The sequence below is a fragment of the Lissotriton vulgaris genome, chromosome 3_1 (genome assembly GCF_964263255.1).
Source record: "Lissotriton vulgaris chromosome 3_1, aLisVul1.2, whole genome shotgun sequence".
NCBI classification, from domain to species: Eukaryota; Metazoa; Chordata; class Amphibia; order Caudata; family Salamandridae; genus Lissotriton; species Lissotriton vulgaris.
Window position 1 is genome coordinate 1,535,640,973 of NC_141689.1, and position 23,679 is coordinate 1,535,664,651.

At 46.1% G+C, this 23,679-nt stretch overlaps 1 protein-coding gene across 1 annotated transcript in view; it reads left to right on the forward strand.

The window, feature by feature from the left end:
- The window catches only part of TBCK (TBC1 domain containing kinase), a 1,513,148-nt gene that overhangs the window by 362,413 nt on the left and 1,127,056 nt on the right, over positions 1 to 23,679 (forward strand). The window contains exons 5-6 of the mRNA XM_086962029.1: positions 609 to 682; positions 10,881 to 11,022. Coding sequence (XP_086818155.1) covers positions 609 to 682; positions 10,881 to 11,022 — 216 coding nt within the window. The remainder of the gene's footprint in view (positions 1 to 608; positions 683 to 10,880; positions 11,023 to 23,679) is intronic.

Consider the following 23,679-nt stretch of genomic DNA (forward strand, 5'->3'; position numbering starts at 1 on the left):
TATGCTTCATCATCGGGTCACCCGACCCCTAAAAGTCGGGGTGGGCTCAACCACAGTGTTGGGTAGCTCTTTAGATAGATGAAGGGGGGGTTAAAGATAAAACACCTCAGTTAGACCCCTGGTTTCCATTTATTCTTGGGTCTAGCTGGGCTAATAAAATTCTAAAAAACTGGTCTTGTTTGATTTTAATGGTCCTAAGACCCTAGTGCCGACATGTTTCAGTCCAAAGGCAGCCGTAAAGGCCCCGGACTTTCTTCAGGGCAAGATAAGAACCCCCCTATATGTGTGGGGAATAACAGGATGGGCAGTCCCTATCCTCACTGTGATGCGAGGGAAGAGTAGCTTCTCCTCGTGAAATGCACAAATGTTGGTGTGTCTGCGTGTTGCCAGGCTACATCTGTGGGTTGAAAAACAGCAAGGCACATTTGCATAAACCACAGATCATAAAACTATACTTATTCCTTTTAGGTGAGGTGAGGTGCTCTAAGCTATCAATACCAGGATATATAACAAGTAATCTCTTTGACTATTTGATGCAGCCAGATGTTGTATTTGATTTTCAGTTTAAAATGTATGTGAAGATTCATTATTCTTTCTGTATATCACAGGGACACATTAAACTTGCAAAGTTTGGAATTTACCATATGACAGCCCATGGCGAAGATGTTGATTTTCCTATCGGGTAAGAATTCGTTTTTTTATTTAAAGTTTGTTGGTATTTCTTGAAAATGTACTATTGTGTGGAGCAACAGGGAATACGTTTAAAAAGGACATAACGTCTCTGAACGTATCCGTTTAATTAAAAACCCACATTCTATTCTATTCATGGTATCTTATAACGCGCACATCTACCCCAAAAGGCCTCCCGGTGCTGAGACAGGCATGCCTGCATGACCTAGGTGAGTAGCGAAGGGTTAGAATAGGTGGGTCTTTTACTAAAGGAAATTTCTGGCTACGTTTGTCTAAGTTTAGCAGGGAGGGCATTCCACAGTTTAGCAGTCAGAAAAGCAAAGAAGCGGCCGCCACACCTGGTTCTCTTGTCTTTGGAGATGGTCAGCAGGTAAGAGTTCTCGAAGTGTAGTGATCTACTTGGGCAGCATGGGCAAAGCAGTTTTTGGTTCAGATGAGGACCTTTTCTCTGCCTAGCTCGGTGGGCCATGCATAGGGCCTTGAAACGGACCTTTTTTGTATTGGGAGCCAATAAAGCTCAGCAAGTGCTGGGGCTGCGGAATGATGATTGGGGAACTGAAGAGTGACTGTGCTGCGGCATTTTGAATAATGCGTAGACGCTTTAAAATGTATTGAGAGCTTCCCAGAAACGAGTTGCCGTAGTCAAGACAGGAGTTAATCAGCCCTTGTAGGACTACCCTTTTGGATGAAGGAGGGAGCCACTGCATGATTTTTCTTAATGTACAGAATAGTTCAAAGCAAGTTGCAGACAGTTTTTTGGCTTGAGTCTCCATAGAGAGTTTACTGTCCAACCAAAAGCCAAGGCTGGCTGCTGTCTGAGGTATTTCAACACATTCTTTCTCCTACATTGATTTAGGGTACCAAGCAAGGCACATTAATAACGAATAGGTAGAACTTACAGAATATATCAACTTGGCTTAAATTCAACATTCAAGATAAAATTAATTTAAAAAACTAACAAGAGAAGTGGTTTTGTTATAACGATGCTTACTGGTACTTACTTCAAACCATGTATTTATAGCGAGACCTACATAGTACATTATTTTCATTGCGCAGAGATTCTAATCGCGGAAGAGTAAGCAAACAATTTTGTGAAATGGATTCGAAAATCCAATACTGAGGACAGAAGATGATGCAAAAGGAGAATAAATGCCAAAATCTAGTGACAGTTGGGAAGTTTATCTGAAAGGACGTCTTTACCAAAACACAGAAAAGATATACACCAATTTATTGAAAAAAGGAAAGTCTTGATTTTATTTCAAATAAGCTTGTACGTTTTTTGTTTAACATTCTTTGTTAAAAACTTTTCAGAAAATCTAAAACATTACCTGAAATAATCTATTGGAATAATTCACGTGAAACAACCTATGGGAAGTCTGAGGCAATGAAAACCGGTTATGTCAGTAAATTAGGGCCTGTAAGCCTCTACATGTTCTTGTAATGCAGGCGCAGCTAAAAGATAACTTCCGAAAAAGTAGATAGGAACTTCAATCTCCATGTAAGTTCACATCGGTGGTACCCCGTATGACTGATTATATTTCTTTCCTTGTATGGAACAATTTCTGAGATGCTGAATGTAAGATTTGCCTTAAACGAGTCTATATGGAAGTCTATGAGACTGGTATTACATTTGAATTCCCCCACCGATTTCTCCCAATATGTTAGAGTCCATATTCTGAAGTAGTGAAATAATGTACCCGACTTGCTCTGTATGGCTTTCTTTTGGGGTATAAAGAGAAATTAATTTAGGCAACCTATCTTCCTCGCATCCCTATTCCATGTAACTGCTATCAACAGCTTGACTGCCTTAGTGAAGCATCACGATGCTGACAAAATAATAAATGGGAGGCAGGTGACCTCGCACACCTGTAGAACAAATGGTGTAGATAAGAAGTTACAAAATAATTCTTTGTACTAGCTAGGCGGTATGTTTTCTATCATTACGACTGGTCTGATTTCTTCCCCTATTGAGGGACAGTTAGCAAAAATACTCAGATGGGTCTATATTAAAATCTAAAAACTCAATTTTGATACATTCGATCTCTGCATTATAATTCCCATGGGCAGGGTTTAGCTTTCCAATTGAATTGTTTTAGGCTCCCTACAGAAGGACACTGTCTGCTGCTTTCATTTTTTCGTATGATTGTCATGCACCAGATATCTCCACACTGTCCATCTCCTGGTGATTGCTTTATTTGCTGAGAGTTTGGGATGTGACACAGCTTTCAGTACACCAGTAATAATCATTATTGAGGATGAGAACAGGAAGGACGAGAAGGCCTTCACTGGCTTACGCCATTGCTTTCCCTCCTTGCATGTCTCTGCAGCAGCCCATTTCAGTGTTGCACTCTAGTACCTCAGAGCCATTCCTCTGTGCCTTACAGGGAAAGTTCTGTCATCAGGAGATGAGTAGAGACTTCCGCCTACTAGCATTTCTAGGTATCTGAGAGGCATCAGATTGGTACTAGGTGAGATTGTGCTCCCGTTCCCCAGCCTGTGAAGAAAACCACTTGAGAATAGAGATCTCAAGCCACTCTTGTCAGACCTGAATATGCAATTCAGTGCTTTTTTGTGCTAAGCATTTTGGATCTCTTGGCCCTGCATTTCAAATGGGAAAATATAACTACAAGAATGGAGGAACTAATCCCACCTGACATGGAACAACTTGTAAGCAACGAAAGGTTTAGCCGCATTACTCTGTTGCCCGGCAAGCAACCGCGGCCGCTGCAGGTAATAGTGGTGGTGCGGGCTCGGGGGTATTTCGAGAGACGACGACGAGGGAAATGTTATTATTTATTTAATTTTCCCTTGTGGCCGTTCCCCAAAATCCTCCTACCCCCTTCCCCCCCTCAGCTCCCCAGCCGGCCCCACCGCACCACCGCTCTTACCTGCAGCTGCCGAGGCAGCCAGTAAGGACATGCCATGAGCCACATGCATGGTATCTCTCACTCCACACGTGAACGGCTGCAGCAGCTTGCAGCGGGAGCATTTCGTGGAGGATTGGTTTATACCTGCTGCTGTTGGTGTATGATTCAGTGCAGAAAGCAGCTAGTGCTGTGTCTTAAAGGCACTGAATCTGCTGCTCTGCGACCTACACTTTGACACACTCCCTGACCCACTCCTTGAAGCTTCAATCATTTTTTAGGTCGAGCGTCAGCGAAGGACCTATCGTCAGCGGTTTCGGGGGAATCTGAGACAACGTTCGGGCACGCGCCTCTGCTGTCTCAGATTCCTCCTCGAGGGTGCGCACGGCACCGTGCACATCCCCTGCCTCCCATTCACACCCTCACTCACGCATGCGCACACAGACACACACTGCATATATATATATATATATATAAGCACACACGCGCGCACACACACATGAACGCAGCCACCCCCCACTCACCTGGCTCTTTTGTCGTGACTCCCCGTATCTCCGCGCATCGCCTGGCCTTTGTTGCATAATTAAAACTGCACCCAACAGCCATGCGCCGAAACCGAGTGGAAGCGGACGCCGCGTCCCCAGCGCACCCCTTGCCTGTAGCAGCCGCCTCTGCTGACCCAGAAACGCTTCATCCGCCTCCCCGCCTCCGGTACCCGGATGTATTACATTCTGCTCCTTGTTACGTCTTGCATACCGATGCATCGCCATGCGCTGTTCGCATAAGTAAACGAGACTTGTTTAAGGTAAGTTGTAGGCTATTGATAGTAATTAAAAAAAATCCGAATCTTCTGTTAAAAAATATTATATATTATATAGAATATTGTTGAATTCTTTTTTAAATTATATTGCCTCAATTCAGCAGCATGAAGCGCCAACACATTTCCATGTTAACTGCAAAGTTATTCAAGCCCACCTAACTGCGTATGTTTCGCCTATATATTACTGCTGAATTTCATTCACTGTACGAGCGGGATAAACCAGGGTTATTGGGACAATCTCTAAATAGATAAGAAACACAGCTGATAATGTAGATGTTAGTGTAATATGCAGGGACACATCTGTGATGCACTTTCATGCCGGATGACTTGGCACCATTTCATCTTATATGTGAAGCAGATATGGCATCTGGAAACCATATCACGCAGTAATTTTAGTTTACATTTACAGTACTTTTCTATAGTAATTGCTGATTAATATATTGGTTTGAAGAGTCCCAGAATAAAAAGTGGAGCGTGAGCGATGATGGTGCCACATCTGAGAAAGCAAAAGTTTAGACTGAGGTATTGTGACTCATATAAAGTCTAGTTTGGTTGATGTCTGGTAATGGTATGCGTGTCTGTGGTTTCAGACTGTGAATTCAGTCAACGCCGTTCTCCCATTCATGTACCAATCACTTAATAACTCCTCATTTGACTGTCTGAAAAGTGCTTTGGGTTTGACACAGGATAGGAAACCGCCCTAGAAATGTTGCAATACAATGTCCAAGTGCCCACAGTAACCTCTTTTTGGCAGAGCATTGGCTATGGAAGAGCAAGGTAGGTGTATGCTGGACAGCAGTGCGAAAAGCAAGCAGTTCTGCGATCAGCTTCATTTTTCTATGCTCAAAGTCCAGCATGTTTAATGGACATCAAAATCACTCTCTAAACTCACACCTATGCAGATTCATCACTTTTCAGTGACACTATCCAAAAACATGATTGTGATCCACTGAGCCTACAGATCTTACTACAGACCGTGAATGTTCGGTCACCATTCATGTTCCGGCACAGTTGCATGAAGGGGGACGTGTTGTGTTTAATCTGCTGAATGTATTGTACATAAGTGTATTGTGAAAAGTACTCAAGTAGTGATGTAGGCTAACCTATTAAAGACCTGAGTCAGTGGCTCCAAAACCAGCAATTGTAGGAGGCGATTAAAAATGTTGGCACCACTAATTTCCAATAAGTGGGGGAAGAAAATATCATCCTTTTGTGTAATTCCATTCTTGTACTCTTTTGTTGCATTCGTGTGTTGCCTGCTGAACTGAATTTTAAAAGCTGCAACTCACTGATCAAGGACCCTAGTTCTCAAAACATCCTCGACCTTCATCTTGGTGTCAATCAAAGTGCTAATGTCCAAGGTTTTGCTCAGAAACCTGCGACTGGTACTATCAAATGTCAGGTGTTGTATCCTTATTTTCTTTGCCACTGTTTTTCCTATCTTCCTCCTCCTGCTTAGTTCGTGTTTTTCACTCTGTTGTTCTTGGTCAAAGTTTGTTGAGGAAATATAAGTGCTAATCCCCAAATGTAAGTACTGCTGGGCCCCACCAGCTCAAATTAATGCTCTAGGTCACCCCATCCTATTTCTCACCCAAACGGCACCCTCTTACATCTGATCAGACTACCTGCCAGAGTCATAAAATCCTCACGTCTACTATGTCCATTTTTTCACACACCCCTCGACTCCAGTGGTCCTTATCTACTCTAAAGTATTATATTCTCCAACTCTCTTCACTGTTACATCTCATCCTCCAAATTCATCACGTCTGGTGCATGTTTCTTGTGTGTTCCCTTCTCTCCCTAAAGCACTGAAAAGAGTGCTAAAAACCTTCATTCTTTGTGAAAAGACATAACTGCCTTTCATACTAGTTTTGCTTAAATTGGATTACGTTTATATATAGTACTTTGTGCCTTCTTGTTAACTGTATCCGATTACTATGAGAGTTATTCATTAAACAATAGCAAATCCAAATGTTTTTGTAAATGCAAGATTACAGACCCAAACTGGAAGTGGATAACCAATCCTGCTTTTCAGACCACCAATGTAAGGTTAGGTTTACTACACTAACATTTTTTGGGTAAAGACAGGCAAATTGGCATTATCTCTATTGATCTAAGGCATGGTCGCACAAAATGTATGTGTGTATGTAAATGTGTTAGTAGATATATATGTGTGTGTGTTTGTGTGCATATATATATATATATATATTTTTCCTCTAATTTATTTATGTATACTTCGAGTGTAAGATTGGTACAACAACATAATCTTCCAGTATTACAGTTGTAGAATAAACTGTGTGACATGTAGTCCTATGTGTGAGAAGGTTATGTGGGAAAGCATGCCTAACCAATATTTCAAAACAGCTACATCATGCAGGTCGCCCAAATGCAGCTATTTACTTTTTACATTCCTCGTGCTCATCGATGATAGAAAGAAAAAATAAATGATTCAACATACATCTGGAACAGAGTAATAACCTAGGGAAAAATGTGCTCAGTGTGGTTGGCTGTGACTAAGAACAGTCTCATCACATGCAGCTGTCCCATGTCACCCTCTTCTATCTCAGTAGGTCATTGGAGGGTACCAGGGACTTCGAAGGGACCACACAAATGTGCAAAGTCTAGTGCCTGCTTTTCACACATCCCCAGGGAGCCCACCAGTCGATCCCATTCTACTGGTCTTGCTTTAAAAAAAACTAGCCATCATCTCCTGCCAGAGAACTTTGAGAGGTTGGTGGGGCAGCCCTCTGGCTTCTTCAGCCCTCAACGCCACCCCTTGCGCTAATCCCCACATGTCTACCTTCACCTGCTATGCGGGGGCCATGGGGTGATTTCCAATGGCATGCTGGCTCTCTGTGGGTTATCCCTAATGCCAGATCCAAGAATCTGTTGCCCACCTTTTTCTCTGGTTGCCTCCTATACAAGACAAGCAGACATCTTCTGCGCAGAGATGAGTTTGGCCCAAGGTGCACTCCAGGTCCAGCTTGAACTTTATCAAAATGGCTCTGACAGGGCAGCTCCATATTGTGTGCAATAACCTTGCTTTGACCAGGGCACACCTAGTGGTGTGGGGCATAACTTTGAATCAGTGTGGTTTGAGATAGGTACAGTGCAAATAGTTCACAAAATATGGATATTTAACATGATAATTAATGACCGGAAACGGTCATCTGGTCAATCAAGTGGATAATGGTGTTTGTATTGAAGTTTGTTAAAATGTTAAATGTTACTTTTCAAGGCATCCTTTCTAACCCTGCCTCCTTTACATGTCCTAGAGCTGAAGAAAGCATCACATGCAATCACATTGCACAAGAAATCATTATCTAACCAAGTGTCATTCTGTCTGTGCAAGGCAGTGACAGTGCAGCAGTAAAGAGAAAATGCATTATAAATAAAGAATTTGAATCGCCTTTTTTTTTCTCTTATTATTGGGTGAGTCAAATAAAGAAAACATGCATATCTGCAGAGGAGGTCACTGGGCATTCATCATTGACACGGAGTTTTAAAAAATAGACGCCAGCAGTGTGTTTTTAGGTCTCGCCTGAGCCAATTCGCTTGCGCATTGCTCCAGCGAGATTATAGTAAGGGGAAAAGAACAGTCTACCAAAACGGCGGATTAGACACAGTTCATGTGATCTATGCGCGTGCAAAAACCAGCCACGTCACATAACACCATTTGTCTGTGCCTCGCATCAGACTTCAAAGGCTGCCGCTCCCCCCCCAATCAGACTTCAAAGGCTGCCGCTCCCCCGCCCCAGACTTCAAAAGAATGCCCCCCGCACCCGCCTGCAATGCCGAGAGCTTGTTTTGCTTGTGTTCTTGCATATTCCTTCCTTCGCCCTGGGTGTTTTCCGTGTTCTCCCATTCAGTGCCTTCTCGACCCCGTACTTGATTGTAGTCCAAGCCCCAGCCTTGCTGCCTCTTATCATTATAAACTCTCCCTGTGTTTTCCTGTTTCTCCTTGCTTTTTCCCGGCTCCATCATTCTCTGCTTTGAAACTGAACGCGCTTTGTAGCACTCAACCCTGCGTGTTCTTAGCTTCAGTCTCTGTGCTGCTGCACCACATCACTCAGGGACACCGCCACATCCCTCGGGGACACCACCACATCACTCAGGGGCACCACCACATCACTCAGGGGCACCACCACATCACTCAGGGGCACCACCACATCACTCAGGGGCACCACCACATCACTCAGGGGCACCACCACATCACTCGGGGGCACCACCACATCACTCATGGGCACCACCACATCACTCATGGGCACCACCACATCACTCAGGGGCACCACCACATCACTCAGGGGCACCACCACATCACTCAGGGGCTCCACCACATCCCTCGGGGGCACCACCACATCTCTCGGGGGCACCACCACATCACTCGGGGGCACCACCCCATGACTCGGGGGCACCACCCCATGACTCGGGGGCACCACCACACCACTCAGGGGCACCACTCAGGGGCACCACTAAGGGGCACCACTCAGGGGCACCACTCATGGGCACCACCACATCACTCGGGGACACCACCACATCACTTGGGGACACCACCACATCACTTGGGGACACCACCACATCACTCGGGCGGCACCACCACATCACTCGGGCGGCACCACCACATCACTCGGGCGGCACCACCACATCACTCGGGCGGCACCACCACATCACTCGGGGACACCACCACATCACTCGGGGACACCACCACATCACTCGGGGACACCACCACATCACTCGGGGACACCACCACATCACTCTAATACACCATCACATCACTCATCCCAGCCACATCATCACTCAGCACCACAACAGCACTGTCCTTGCTTGCTACCAATAAGCATTGCCATAGCCAATAGGACCCGCATTAGGAAAGTGTAAGCTATTGGCTTTGCGAATAACAATGCTATTAATTTATATATTTTCAAAGCCAACACATATTAAAAAAAATTGTCATTTACAATACCAATAGCTCACACTTTCCTAATGCGAGACCTATTGCATTGCAAATGCTTGTTCTGTTTGTAGCAGCATAAATGTGTGGATGTCTCACCTGTCCTTGGCTGAAGGAACCATGGTCCACATATACAAAGGTAATAGTTTGTGATGACCAAATAGCAAATTTTTGCAATTCACTATTTGGTATCGCAAACATCAACGTAGAAATGTGTCTTTGACACATTTTGCGATTCCCAGTGGGTTGCAAATAGACCTACCTCATGAATATATATGTAGTAGGTCTCAGTTTGCAACACTTTGGAAATTGCTAAAATCACAAGGATGGTGGCCTGCTGGGACCAGCAGACCACCATGTCTATGATTTCTTTAAAATAAAGCATTTTTTTTTTATGCAACCCGATTTTTAAAAAAAGATTTCTTTTCAGTTTTTAAGTGCAGGCAGGTCTTAAAAAATGTCTTTACAAACATTCACAAAGGGGAAGGGGTCCCTTGGGTACCCCTTCCAATTTGTGAATGGGTTAACACCTACTTTAAGTAGACAGTAAAATGTGAATGTTTTGCGACCGCATTTTGGTCGCAAAACATTCACATACACCACTGCGATTCGGTATTAGGAAGGGAAGCCCTTCCTAAACCCACCTTTCCTAATACCGTATTGCAAACCCAATGTGTGATTAGGTAATAGTTTACGGAACCGCAAATAGGACTTTGTACATGTAAAACAGCCTTTTAATGTTTCCTCATGGTTTGATTCTGTGAATTGGCCTGTTTGCAACCACGAAAAGCCTTTGTACATGTGGCCCTAATATTCTTATGGGTGGATGGGGGAGGGTAGGGAGGGATGGTTAGAAGCACCATGAAGTGGCACAATTTCGCTGTAGACATGAGCTCTAATGTGGAATTTCTGTGCTGCTGGCAGATGCTGTGTGTTATTGTCCTGTTTACTTGAAAATCCCATGCAAGCAATGTTTCTACTTTTGAAAGGCAGCAATCTGAAGTTTTCTAAGCCAATCGATGGGTGCTTTGGACATTCTTGATATAAACGAATCACAGCCTTCTTTTTTTGTGCCTTGCCTTTTTGTTATAGCTATGCCTGACTATTTCAAAATGTGCTTTCATTTCAGTGTGTCTGCATCTTTAATAGATATACATATATTCACTGAAAAAAACCACAGTTAAAAACCGAGTTCTGGTTGTGCCCCAAAATAGGGCAATCACTGAAATGTGCCCGTTATGGTTGGAGATGCACATGCCATAACCTGCGCCGCGTGCCATGTTGTTCTCCTGGTAACTGTTGTTGTGTTTCGGTGCCATCAGCAAACTGGTGTTTCGAGGAAGGCAGATGCCGTGAGGGTCAGCCGGTGGCCTGCCACAGGTGGAGAACCCCTGCTGCGCAGGATGGGGTGTGAGGGAGTTGGGCACAGGGCCTGATCTGCTAGGTGCACTAACGCTCTATTAATATTATACTTTAGAAATATGACAGAAATCAAATATACCTTTTAACGAAAAAAAATGTTTTCTTTCGCTTCATTTTTTTTTTCCTTTTCTAGCTACCCGTCCTACCTTGCACCAGAAGTGATTGCACAAGGCATCTTCAAACACCGCAGTAATATGCAGAGTGAGAAGCCTTTACCCTCCGGGCCTAAATCAGATGTGTGGTCCCTTGGCATCATTTTATTTGAACTTTGTATGGTATGTAAAAAAAAAAAAACCTTTATATTCGTTTATTGAACGTAAGAAATATAGATAGCCGTATGCAGTTTCTTCTTAATGTCAAAATGTTTGTCTAGAAGCACATGCCTCATCAATCTGAGCTCCGATTCAGTAACAACCCTTTAAAAACAGAATAAAAAACAGAAACCCCAGTTTCAGAGAATAATGGCAAACAGGTGCAGTTTAAATGTGGCACCTCTAAACTGTAAAATGTCACATTTATTGTAAACAAAAAACACACAATTTTGGGATAGTTAGTACTCTACATCATTATTCATAGTCACTAGTATATTTCTTCCAGTCCTTGGTATCATTTTAATATTTAGATTTATCCTTTTAAATGTAAAATATAGAAATCATCTTTTTTGTTATAGCAGTGGCCTTGCAGAAGTTGCCCATAGAGCGCGGCATTACCTCTGCAATGCCATCTTCACCAGTTCCGTTCTCCAGATCTATTTTCAATTTGAATATTGAGGATTCTTAAACACACAGGCTCTTCATCTGGGCCTGTTTTAGAAGAGAAACCTTTTTCCTCGTGAAATGAACACCTGTGTCATTGTGTGGCAGAAGAATTGATCAAGCAGATGGCCACTCAGTGTCTTCTCATCCTGCCCAAACTCCATAATGTGGACATCTGTAAACACTACTTGGAGACGCCTTGCAGCACTTTTGAAAAAAGATGGCTAGTGCATTTTAAAACGGGCTACGTGTCTCCCAAGAAAGACTCCTGTTTGGACAGGGTGTTTCCCAGATTCCCCAGCTATGGATCTTTCATACATGCACATGCTTTAGTTATTCCCCGTTGTCAGGCTGGGCACCCCATCTTGTTACTGGGGAATAATTCATGCATGTGAATCTCTCAAATACGCCATAGCTGGAGTACTGAATTCCAAATAAGCAACATATTTCTTCTTCAGCACTGGATCTTTCATTAAGTCACAGCCTTAAATTATTCCACGTCATTTGGCTGTGGCTCCCAGCCTGATGATGTAGAATAAGTCAGCCATGTGAGTCAATGTAAGATACCAACTAATGCTGGAGAACCGGAGTTACAAGTTAAGTAAATTTTACTTCTCTACTGTCCGTTCCCCCAAAGAGAAAGTAGATCATATTCTCTTTCAAGAAAACAAGATCTCTTACAATTTCTGTTGGTTTCTGTTATAATTACCACCAATACTAAACAAGTTCTCAGCAGCTGATACTAGTTTGCCTGCTTTTGATATGTCTTTCACTTGCTTTCAGTTCTGAGACTTCCTCTGACAAAAGCACCCTTAATGCACATGAGACTCCTGCCATTCAGAAGATCCTCACTATGATTGAGCGCGGAGCCTCTCTTCAACGCCAAAAATACCCTCGCTGTCTCCAGCATCCATTCTAGCTACAGTGATGTCCCCATCGGGCCCTGCACCCCCAGCAAACTGTTACGATACGTCTAAGCAAGGGATAGAAAGTTTCCATCCCAGATCACAAGGGAGACATCCTCAAAAGGGCCAGCCTTATCTTATAGGGGGCAAACTTTTCGAAGGTGCCACCACTAGTTTTGGACCGAAGTGAATCAATTCCAAATCCCTCATTTTCACCAAGTCTTTACTCCTCAGATTTGGAGACCTAGCTTTAGCCATATTTTCTCTGTAAGAGAACACCCTCCAGACCTTGATCTCCAGATCGCATAGATTATCAAGGTAGCAGCAGACATTTTGAATAAGGATATTTCTGTCACATCAGTACTTATCTTTGAGGCAAATGAGCTTGTGATTGATAAAACACAATTGAAAATCTTATTTAATCCTCCCCACCCCTCTGGGGGAAAAAAAAGGAAGCCGCAAATGTGACTCAAACTTTCCTTGCAAAGTCATTTTCATTTGAGAGGCCAGAGAATGAATGAATACCTTTATTCTGGTTAATTAAAACCATTAATAGCAGTAAAACTATACATCTTTCTATAATTAGTGTCGAAATTCATGATGAAATAAGAAGAATATACAAAACTGGAGTGGATCAGTGTAGAGTGAAATCGAGGAGCTTTTTAAAAACATCATGTAAAAAGTTTGCATATCAACAAACTTCAGTTATGTTCTCAGACTTCAGGCAGTGTCTTGCTGCTTCCTTGCAGGTAGTGGCATTAAGTTCGATAGCATAACCTGTTGTATATAAACTTTCCATTCTCTGCTGACCACCTGACCGCAACAGAAGAGATGAATGAATCACTCATGTCAATAAGAGCACAGTCTGCATCCGATGGCAGGGTATGTTTCTGAAGTCCACGATGCTCTTTAATCTTTTATTGGAAACAACGTGAAACTCATTTGCACTATTTTCCGCCGTACTGAATTGTGGATATTTGCATTTTGATAATATTGAGCATATAAAGTGTTATAAGATTTTGTTGAGAATGTATTCTTAACACACTCCATGGTATTTGCTGATCGGCATATTAGCAGTATTAGAGTTTTCCGTGCAGATTTAAGGGTTATTGTTGCTGGTTTATCTTTCTTCGTGTGGACAAGCTCTGGAGTTTGAAAGGCTTCATTTGGGCCAGAGCCAAAGAAATATATTCATCTATCATTTAGGAAGAACTTGCAGCCATTGGGGTTGGAAAAAGGAAAAGGCCTCCAGCAGGGCCTCTCAAAGGTAAAGAGCCCTGGATAAACTATGTTCCACGTTTAAGCCCCCAATGGCAGTTCCCGAAAACCAGTCAAAGGAAATTATATCTCTTTAGTAAGAGGAGAAATGAAACGGGCTCAGTTTGTGCAGCACTGACAACTGCCACAGCTCAGCCACTAAAATCACAAGCACTTCACCTGTCTCCCTGTTCAGCGCCACGGTGGTGTTAGTGTCTAGAAACTCTAGATTTCACCAGGCAGGTGGAGACATTACCACCATCTCTGGGGTATTTCTGAGGCATCTTTAATTTCCAGGTCTTGCAGTGCAAGTCTCTGGTGCACTTGAGCGTTGGTATCAGTTTCCTTTACTGAAAAAAGTCTCTGATGCATCATGGAGCTCTGGAGAAAGTGGCAACCAAAAATTGATAATGGGGTGTTTTCAAAAATAATTTTCTTGTAGAGGAGAGCATCCAGTTCGGTATGATTTCTATTTGGGTTCATCAAGAATGCCCCCCCCATCATTTTTTCCTGAAAATGTATACCTCCCGTAAACAGACAATGGCGTCTCCATCTTTAGCAGGTCTCTGAGGCTCTCAGTACCACCAACCAGGTCACTATTTGTCCTTTAGTTTGAAGTAAGCCTATGGAGCTGATTGGACTCAATCACAACACTCCTCATTGATATCAAACAGTAAAGGAAACCGCAGTTCCTGAAGATCAGCACCATAAAGAATGACTATACGTTCATTGACAGTCCAGCACTGTACCAGGTGCTTCACATTCTTCTGTGACAAAGCAGGCGACGCAAACTCGGTTTGCGAAGCCCTCTAAGGGGTGACAGACCTGAAGAACGCGGAATGTCCTGAGTATGCATGTTGGATGGATGAGTAGAATTAAGGTTCTGTCATGGAGTTTAAGACTAATGATTCTCCCCTATTATGTTCTGAACTGGGCAATTGTAGCTTACCTTATAGATAGAAAATATTTTGAGCGAGAGAGGAAAGGAAAGGTTACTAGGGAATCTGAAGAGAAAAGAAATTAAGGCCTAGGACTCACTCCTAGCACATTAAAACACAATATATGGCAACTCCTATGGATGCAGGCCCTGCAAGTAAAACACTTCAATAGGGTAGGATAAAAATAACTATATTTTACTATACCTGCTAGGGTAGAACCCAGTTACACATTGTTGTGTGTTGCGTAACTCCCACCCCCTCATTTTGAGGTACACCTAGTTAGATTTCCAAATAGTTTTGAGTATGTCAAAGTCTCTGCAAAGAAAGAGAAAATGGTGTCTCACAGTTGTTACACTACTCTCCCAGTAGAAATTCAACATTTAGTAGGTAGCTGTTTGGTGGACAACAGATAACTTGCAGGAAATGAGAAGCCCATTTTTGGAAGGTAATGTGAGGATGGCATTCGATGCAGCACACAGGTGCGGCCCAATAAATGGGACTGTTAACGGTTGATGGGAGCAGGTCACCAAACTGTTAGAAGGTGCCTCTGGTGGTAGACAACCTAATTAAGGCAGTCAATCTAACGCCAGTACCCATTACCTAGGTGGGAATGGAGAGAAAGAGGCTGGTGGCAGGCTGGACGGCATAATAGTTAGGCTTGAAAATTGTGAAACCGCTTCTTGGCACAATACTCACTGTTCCATAGCTTGGCACACTACTCACTGTTCCATAGCTTGGCACACTACTCACTGTTCCATAGCTGCATAAATACCTTGCCGGGCTTTTCGGAAAAATTCTACTGAAACTACAACAAAAATAACTCTGCCTCTACAGCTGGAACACCACAAAAATAGTCTTTAGCATTAACACTGCAAAGCTCTTTCAGAAGTTGATGTCCTCGCTAGACCTCACTGGGAAAATGTCCAGTAGTGAAAAATGTCCAAATGATTCAAGAATTGTAATGCCAAAAGATGAATGTTCAGTTCACTTACTTTTTAGTGTACCCTAGCCTACAGGGTTTTCCAACTTGGGAGGGATAATGTTGAACAATCTTAAGGTTTGAATGTGCATAGAATATGAACACAAACCTGTTATCTTTGGGCCAGAAGATACTGTAAATGGAGAATGGATTTGCAGTGCCAACTGTACAGCAGACTCCTAGCAACAGGAGTGCACAATGGCATACAGCACAATGCAGTGCACCAAGAATGAGAAAAACCATGCCCCGAAGAGATTACTTGTTGCAGTATGTCCTGCTCTCTTGCAAATAAAATCCCTTTCTCATTAAACCTTGTGGCGATGGGCTCCTAATATCCCCTCTCCTGCTCAGAACAACTGCCTTCTCCATGCAGCCCATCACTTACTGGAAAAGTAAGTTCTACTCAATGAATGGTCTGTTTCCTTAAGTGTTAGCATTATGACTCGCAGAACAACTGGTCTAGGGAACCAATGGTGCCTTAGTGCCTACCTATCCTATTTTCTTAATCGTAACTGTTAATTGTTACGTAACAGTGGCCTTCCTTGCGCCTGCCCCGTGTGTTGAGCTAATCTTGATCCTGGGACTACATTACATAAGGCGATCCGCTATACCGAGTAGACATAAGTTTGGACTCTCTGGCTGGCTGCTCCTCTTTCCTGCGTTACAACACAGCTCCTAGTCCTCAGGGACTTGTGGTACAACTCATCCTAATGTTGTGATGAACAGAGAGGTGGCTGAGATCATTGATCTGTGGGATCCTTACAATTCGCTAGAGAATGTTGACCTCACCCCAAAAGGCAGCTTAATAGAAATAGCATTTGTTGTGCAAGTAAGGCCTCTGGACTACAAGCACTATTGATGAGAGTGGTGCATCGGGCTTTAGGGTGCTGTCCAGTCCCCTTCATGTCTTTCTTGCTATATATGGGTGAATGGGTTCCTCTCACTACTCGCCAATGAATGCAGGCATAGCCACAGTTAGCACAAGAGGAGGCGGCGCAGCCCAGGAGATGAGGTCGCTGGAGGAAGACGTGTCCTGACAGGTTGCAATTTGCCTGTTAGGCTGCAGTTTGATAGTGGAATAACCTTAAGTAATGTTAACCCATTTTAAAGTTGGTGAAGTCTTTTAATTGTGAATTAAAGAAGAATGTTACTTTTCCCAGCCATTAGTGCAGAGTGAGATGCAAAAAGAAATTAGCGGTTGATGGTGGGTTGGAAGCAACTTGTGGGTGTGGTTATTCCAGCGTTGGTATCGCACTCAGCCAGACTGAAGGTATCACATGGTGGAAAGATTCCTGTGTACTAGACAAGGATCTTACTATGTAATGATTATGATTGTATAGGGAAAATAGATTATCATAAATTATGGTGGTATATTTATAGCTTGACTGATTTCCTGACAGTGTTTTGCTGGTATTTTTTTTAAGTTGCAGTGATTGGTGTGTTAATGTACACCTATCCATAGGTGTTTCTGCTAATTAAAATATTGAAACCTAAATTAGAGAAGTCATGCCAACAAGGGTGGCTGTAGTGTTCTTCCTCCAGGAACAACAGCAGCTCCACATAACTCCTTACTGTGCTTGCCCCAGTATTGGAACTTTCATAGAGTCCCATGCTTTGTATCATTCCCCTTCGTCAGCCTGGGAGCCTCGGTAATTAGAAAAATACCATAGCAGTATATACAAAAGAGAAAGTAAGGCCTAGGCCTCATCTCATTTTGTAGCATATCCACCTCTTTTTGTAAAAGAGACCAAAACTTTGCAGCAACCAATCAGATTAGCCTCACCCCTTAGCACCCTCCTGAGAGAGCCTCAGAGCCTCAGATTTTCTACCACACGTTGCGCTAAGGGAGTCTCCACTGAGCTCTGCTCAGTTTTCTCTTCAACTTTGGTTTGCTACATCTATTCTCTCTTCAGAATGTCAGAAAAGAAAGCTTTATTCAAAGTCTGTGCTACATGTTCAAAGAAAAGGCTTTATATTGAAGATAAACATAAGGACTGCATTTATTGCTTATACCCGGATCACAAGGCCACTGATTGTAAGATCTGCAGGACCTTCTCTACAAAGACTCTGAGAGACCGGGAAGGAGGACTTCTGACTTGGTTACAGAAGATGAAGTCACGGAAAGAGGTAATTTCTAGTGACAGTGAAGATTCCTCCTCAGCAATATCTTCGAGGAGGTCTACAAAAAGGGGTAGGTCTTCCCCTTCTACGTCCACTGAACCCCCTGCTAAGGCCTCTCAAAAGACCTCTGATAGGTCTAAAAGGCTTAGTCCCAAAAAATCTCCCCACCAAGGTGCAAAGGAGAAAGAGAGATCTGTTCCTGAGGTTTCATCTGCTAAGAAGGCAAGTCAAGGCTCTTCTGCTACCTCTTCACCATCTGAAAAGCAGAAAATGTTCAAGAAACCTACAAGTACACCTCAGGAGACAAAAGGGGAGAAGAAAATCTGTCCGTCAACGACTACTTCTTCAGGTATGTCGACAACGACATCAAAAATTCATTCAGTCTCAATTTCAGCTCCGTCGACGGGCCCGTCATCGAGAGCTTCGTCGACGATGACTGCGTTGACGATACATCCTACCTCTGTGTCGTCGATGAGACTGCCAACCTCGACGGTGATGTCGACGTTGACAAAGATGTCATGTATGGCCGCCTAACATATCCGGGGTAAATCAGCTTAACTTCCGGGTCATTCGTGGGTAGACGCTACGCCAAGTAATGCGGTAAGCTCCGCTCCGTTAACTACTAAATTTTTGCCTTAAATGTTTATGCATGTTTGTACTTCGTTTAAACTTCACAGCACGGGATTTTATTATATGCCGTTAATCACTCTGAATCTGTTTACGTTCACGGTCCGATAGTGTATATTGTTGTGTCGGGTGATCTACGCTCATCAAGGGGCATCTAACCCTGACTAGGCCTAGCACGTGGTCCTGGAATAAACTCAGCCAGACACTGGGAATAAAGTTGCTTGGTCGGTCGGCGCGCGTCTCTGAACGCCCTCTCACGTGCTCGACCTCTTTTTATTATAGGGCGGTCACATGACCAACTTGTCCGTCCCTCCGGACCTCGGGGGCGGACCCTCGGGGACACAACATTCCTCCTAAAACACGAAAAACAACAAAACCAACAACACACTGTAACACTGCAAATATAGTCTGATCGAGCCCACTGTCTCATTAGCATCGGGATTGATACCTTCAGCGTCTTTCACAAATGCTAGCGCATTCGGTTCAAAACATTGCAGGCGCACGTATAAATTAGAACAGTCTTACGTAAAGTAGTCTCTCAGCCAGCTGGAGGGGGTGGGGTTAGCACGTAGCTGGCGCTGGGACCCTCGCTGCGTCATCGGCTCGGTTCCAGTCTCCACCTCTTGGCTTGGCGCCTCGTTGTCGGCCCCCTCCGGATCTGGGGCCTCATCCAGGGCCTCCAGGTCTCCGCCCACATCCTCACCAGGGACCGGCTGCTCAGCACGTGGCCGGACCTCGTGCTGAGATGTTGATTCACCAGGCGGCACCATAGTTGCAGTTTCGGTTTCTCTGTCGCCTTGCTGGCGCCTTGGCTCACTACTCGCCGGGTGGTAGAGTTTGAAATGGGATACGTTGCGAGTCACCTTGTCTCGTCCTCGAGTAACTGTGATGCGGGTGCCCTTAACACCACTGACTCGCCATGGTCGTTTTTCATAACTGAGTTTGAATTTTCCCCCAGTGGCCCGATTTTTTATGAGTACAAGGTCACCTCTTTTGATGTGGGGGGCCACCGCCCTCCGTTTCTTGCTGATCTGATCATAGGCGGCCCGCCTCTTCATTTCTACAGTCTGTTCCTTTATCAGTTCAGGGGCCCACTGGGGATGATGAGGAATGGAGTCCGTTATTACTCGTCCTACGAGAAGGTGTGCAGGAGCTACCCCCGTTGTAGAGTGAGGGGTCTGGCGGTAGCTACGGAGAAAGGTGAAGATGGCCATCTCCACAGACTGTCCTTTATCATGTGCAATTCGGATTACTTTGTTTAATGTTCTCATGAATCGTTCGGCCTCTCCATTGGCCTGAGGCCATCTTGGGGTGATGCGCCTGTGGCGAATTCCTTGGGATAAGAGATAGTCTGCAAAGTCTTGGCCCTGAAATGGCGGGCCATTGTCCGTTCTGAGTTCTTTCATGGCTCCGTGCGTGGCAATAATTTTCTCTATTTTGGGAATCACACAGTCGGCACTGGTGCTGGTGATGATTTCGACTTCCGGGTACTTGGAGTGATCATCGATCATCACTAGCGTGTGCCGTCCATCCGGAAGGCTGCCAAAGTCCATGCTGACCCTTTCCCAAGGACCTCGGGGCCTGGGTTCCACGATAATGGGTGCTTCGCGGGGGCTGTCCCCTGTGGTCTGGCAGGCCGTGCATGTGCGCACAGCTGTTTCCACCATGTCGTCCATTAGCGGGAACCACACCTTTGTCCGCAGCCGGGCCTTTGTTTTAACCATTCCCTGGTGTCCTACATGCGCCAGCTGAACTACTCGGCTCGTCAAGGCCGTCGGGATCACCAGACGATGCCCTCGCAGGAGGCACCCTGCCTCGTCTTCATTCAGTTCAGCCCTCACGTGGTACAGACCGTCCATGATTTTCTGGGCCACGGGGGTGAGCACCTTCCAGCTCTCCCTAGCTTTCTGCCAGTTGGCTGTCCGGAGCAGATCTTTGGCCCGCTGTATGCAGGCGTCCTGAGTCGTGGCGCTCACCACCTCTTCCAGGGATATGGGGCGCGGGCATGATCTGGCCACGACCCATCGCACATAGGCCTCCGTCTCTTCAGCTTCCTCCATCTCCTCTGGGGTGGCCGCCCGGGGGTGTCGTGACAGATAGTCCGCCGGATTCTTTGCCCCTGGCTGGTACTCAATGGTGCAGTTATACTCCTGTAATTGCAGAATCCACTTCTCAATTCTGGGGGGTGGTTTGGATGATGTACCTGAGAACAGCGACAGCAGTGGCTTGTGGTCCGTTACTACTGTGAAGGGTTTGCCATATACATACAGATGGAAGTGCCGGCATCCCCAATGAATTGCAATGGCTTCCTTTTCAATTTGGGAGTACCTTTGTTCAGTGTCCGTGAGGGACCGGCTGGCAAAAGCGACGGGGGCCCAGTCCACCTCGTCCCGGGCTCTCTGCATCAGGACGGCCCCCAATCCCGCCGGTCCAGCATCTACAGCAATGAGGGTGAAACGTCTGGGGTCAAAAAACGCCAGCGTGGTGTCGCTGGACAGCGCACTCTTGATGGCTTGGAATGCTCTTTCCTGCTCCGGTCCCCAGTTCCATGGTGTGGAGTCTTTGGTTAGCTCCCGCAGAGGGAGGGTCAGGTTAGCTAGGTCTCTTATGAAGCGACCACAGTAGTTCACCATTCCGAGGAAGCTTCGGACTTCCGTGACAGTCGTGGGCGGAGGTGCATCTTTGACGTCTTTGACCTTGTCCGGATCAGGAGTAACGCCATCGGCCGAGAATACATAGCCGAAGAACCCCAGCTTGGTCTGAAGGAACTCGCATTTGTCTCGGTGCAGAGTGAGTCCAGCGCTGCGGAGCCTGCGGAACACCTGTGCCAAGCGTTGATTGTGCTCAGGAATTGTCCTCGCGTGCACCATGATGTCGTCACTAACATTGATCACCCCCGGTATGCCAGCAATGAGCTCTTGGATGACATTCTGGAATACCTCGGCAGCACTGGAGATCCCGAAACTCAGTCTGGTGTACCTGCGCAGTCCGACGTGAGTGGAGAACGTCGTGATGTTCCGAGACTCTCTATCCAGCACGAGCTGATGGTACCCCGCTCTGAGGTCCAACTTGGAAAACCACCGGGCTCCAGCCATCTCTCCGATCAGGTCATCGATCGTGGGGGTGATGTGTCTTTCCCGTTTGATGGCCGCATTGGGGAGGCGCATGTCCACGCATATCCGGACCGCTCCCGGCTGCTTGGGCTTCCGAGTGACCACGATGGGCGATACCCAGGGGGTGGGTCCGGACACTTTCTCAATGATGCCCGCCGCTTCCAACTTCTGTAGCTCTTCTTCAACCAGGGGCCTCAGATGAAACGCGACCCGCCGGTGTCGCAGGGCCACCGGTTGGACAGTGGGGTCCACATGCAAGTGTATTTCCCGGCCCTTGAATCGGCCGATCCCTTCAAACAGGTCCGAAAAGTCTATGATCAGTTGCTGCACTGACTCCTCGTGCACCCCAAATGCAAAAGAGACCACTCCCAGGTCTTCTGCCGTCCGGCAACTCAGGAGCATGCCTTGGCCTTCCTCCGACACAAAGATGTTGGCACGCGTGATCTTATCTCCGTGCCGGACTGCTGCTTTGAACTTTCCTCGAATACGGAGGGGCACATCCTGGCCATAGGCAAAAACAGTGATCGGAGTGGGGCGGAGGCTGGGTGGAGTAGCCATGTCTCCATAGAGGGACGCACTCATCAGGTTTATTGATGCGCCCGTATCCACCGTCGCCATGATGTCCTGATCAGCCACTTGTATTGCGCATTGTGGTAGGGTCATTGTGCGTCGGGTGGCTGTGCCGATCATGTGCACCTTGTGTGGGGACCTTTTCTCCTCGTCGTCGTCCATGTCACTGTTGCTGGGCCCTCCTTCCGCGCTTTCAGGCTCCACCACCGCGTGTACGGTCTGGCGGGGCTTGCTGAACTTTTTAGACCGACACACCTTTTCAAAATGGTTCATTTTCCCGCACCCGGAGCAGATCTTGCCCCGTGCTGGACATTCTGGCGCCGGGTGTCTCGGGCCTCCGCAGTAACCACATGACTGCGCCGAGGCTCCGCCCTGCGGAGTTGTTGTTCTCTTCACCCATTTGGGCTGTGGGCGGACCTGCAGTTTGTTCACCGGTTCCACTTTCATATTGGCCTGCAGAGCTGCTTCCATGTGGGCTGCCCTGGCCTTGGACAGCTCCTTCGTGCGGCCCAGCGTGAGAATGTCTGGGAGGGGTTTCCCGGACTCTTCTAGAATTCTCTCGCGCAGTTTGGCAGAAGCGCAGCCCTGAATGATCTGTCCTCTGATTTCCTCCGTGACATCCTGAAATCCACACGTTAGTGCCAGTTTCTTCAGCCTCGAGTGATAGGCGTCCAGTGATTCTTCTGGCAGTTGCCGCGCTTGCCTGAAGATGAACCGTTCATAGTCTTGGTTGGCCATGGGTTCAAAATGCGCATTGAGCGCATTTATGAGCGTGTGGTGGGTTTTGGGAGTTGCTTCCGTGAGGGTGCGGGCGATGGAATGAATGTCCTTGCCACCAAGATGGAGGATCATGGCCCGCTTCTGCTCCTTGTGGACCTTGGTGGCCTCAAAGAATATGAATAGCCTGTCCACCCATTCTTTCCACTTCGGTGCGAGAGTGGACGGTGCACCTTCCACCACGAACGGCTCAATGGGCGGAATGTTAGCCATCGCTTTGGACGGCAGGGAGGATATCCGTGGGTAGCCGGGATGTGATCCAGCGGCAGCCGGAGCGCCGGACGCGCCTCGCGCGACCAATCAGACTGCTGTGCGCCGCAGAGAGATGCAGGCCAGCGCTGCTCACCTGATGAGAGCCAGGGATCAGAGTGTTTCCTCCAGGCAGGCAGAGCGGGGGGGGGTGTGTGGTGGCAAGGCACGAGCACCGCGGACACGTGGTAGTGCCCGCAGCCGCCTCACCCCAATAGGGACACACACACGCACCCCGAGCGGGGAATCGATCACCACCCTCGTCGCCAATTGTTGTGTCGGGTGATCTACGCTCATCAAGGGGCATCTAACCCTGACTAGGCCTAGCACGTGGTCCTGGAATAAACTCAGCCAGACACTGGGAATAAAGTTGCTTGGTCGGTCGGCGCGCGTCTCTGAACGCCCTCTCACGTGCTCGACCTCTTTTTATTATAGGGCGGTCACATGACCAACTTGTCCGTCCCTCCGGACCTCGGGGGCGGACCCTCGGGGACACAACATATATTATACCAGACACCTCACCCGTCGTTTTCAGAGCACCACCTAAAACTTAGTTTGTTCCTCTACCTCTGTTATGCGTATAAGGCTCTGTCGCTTAAACACAGGTATCACTATCCTCATCTACACCTTTTTGGGGAACA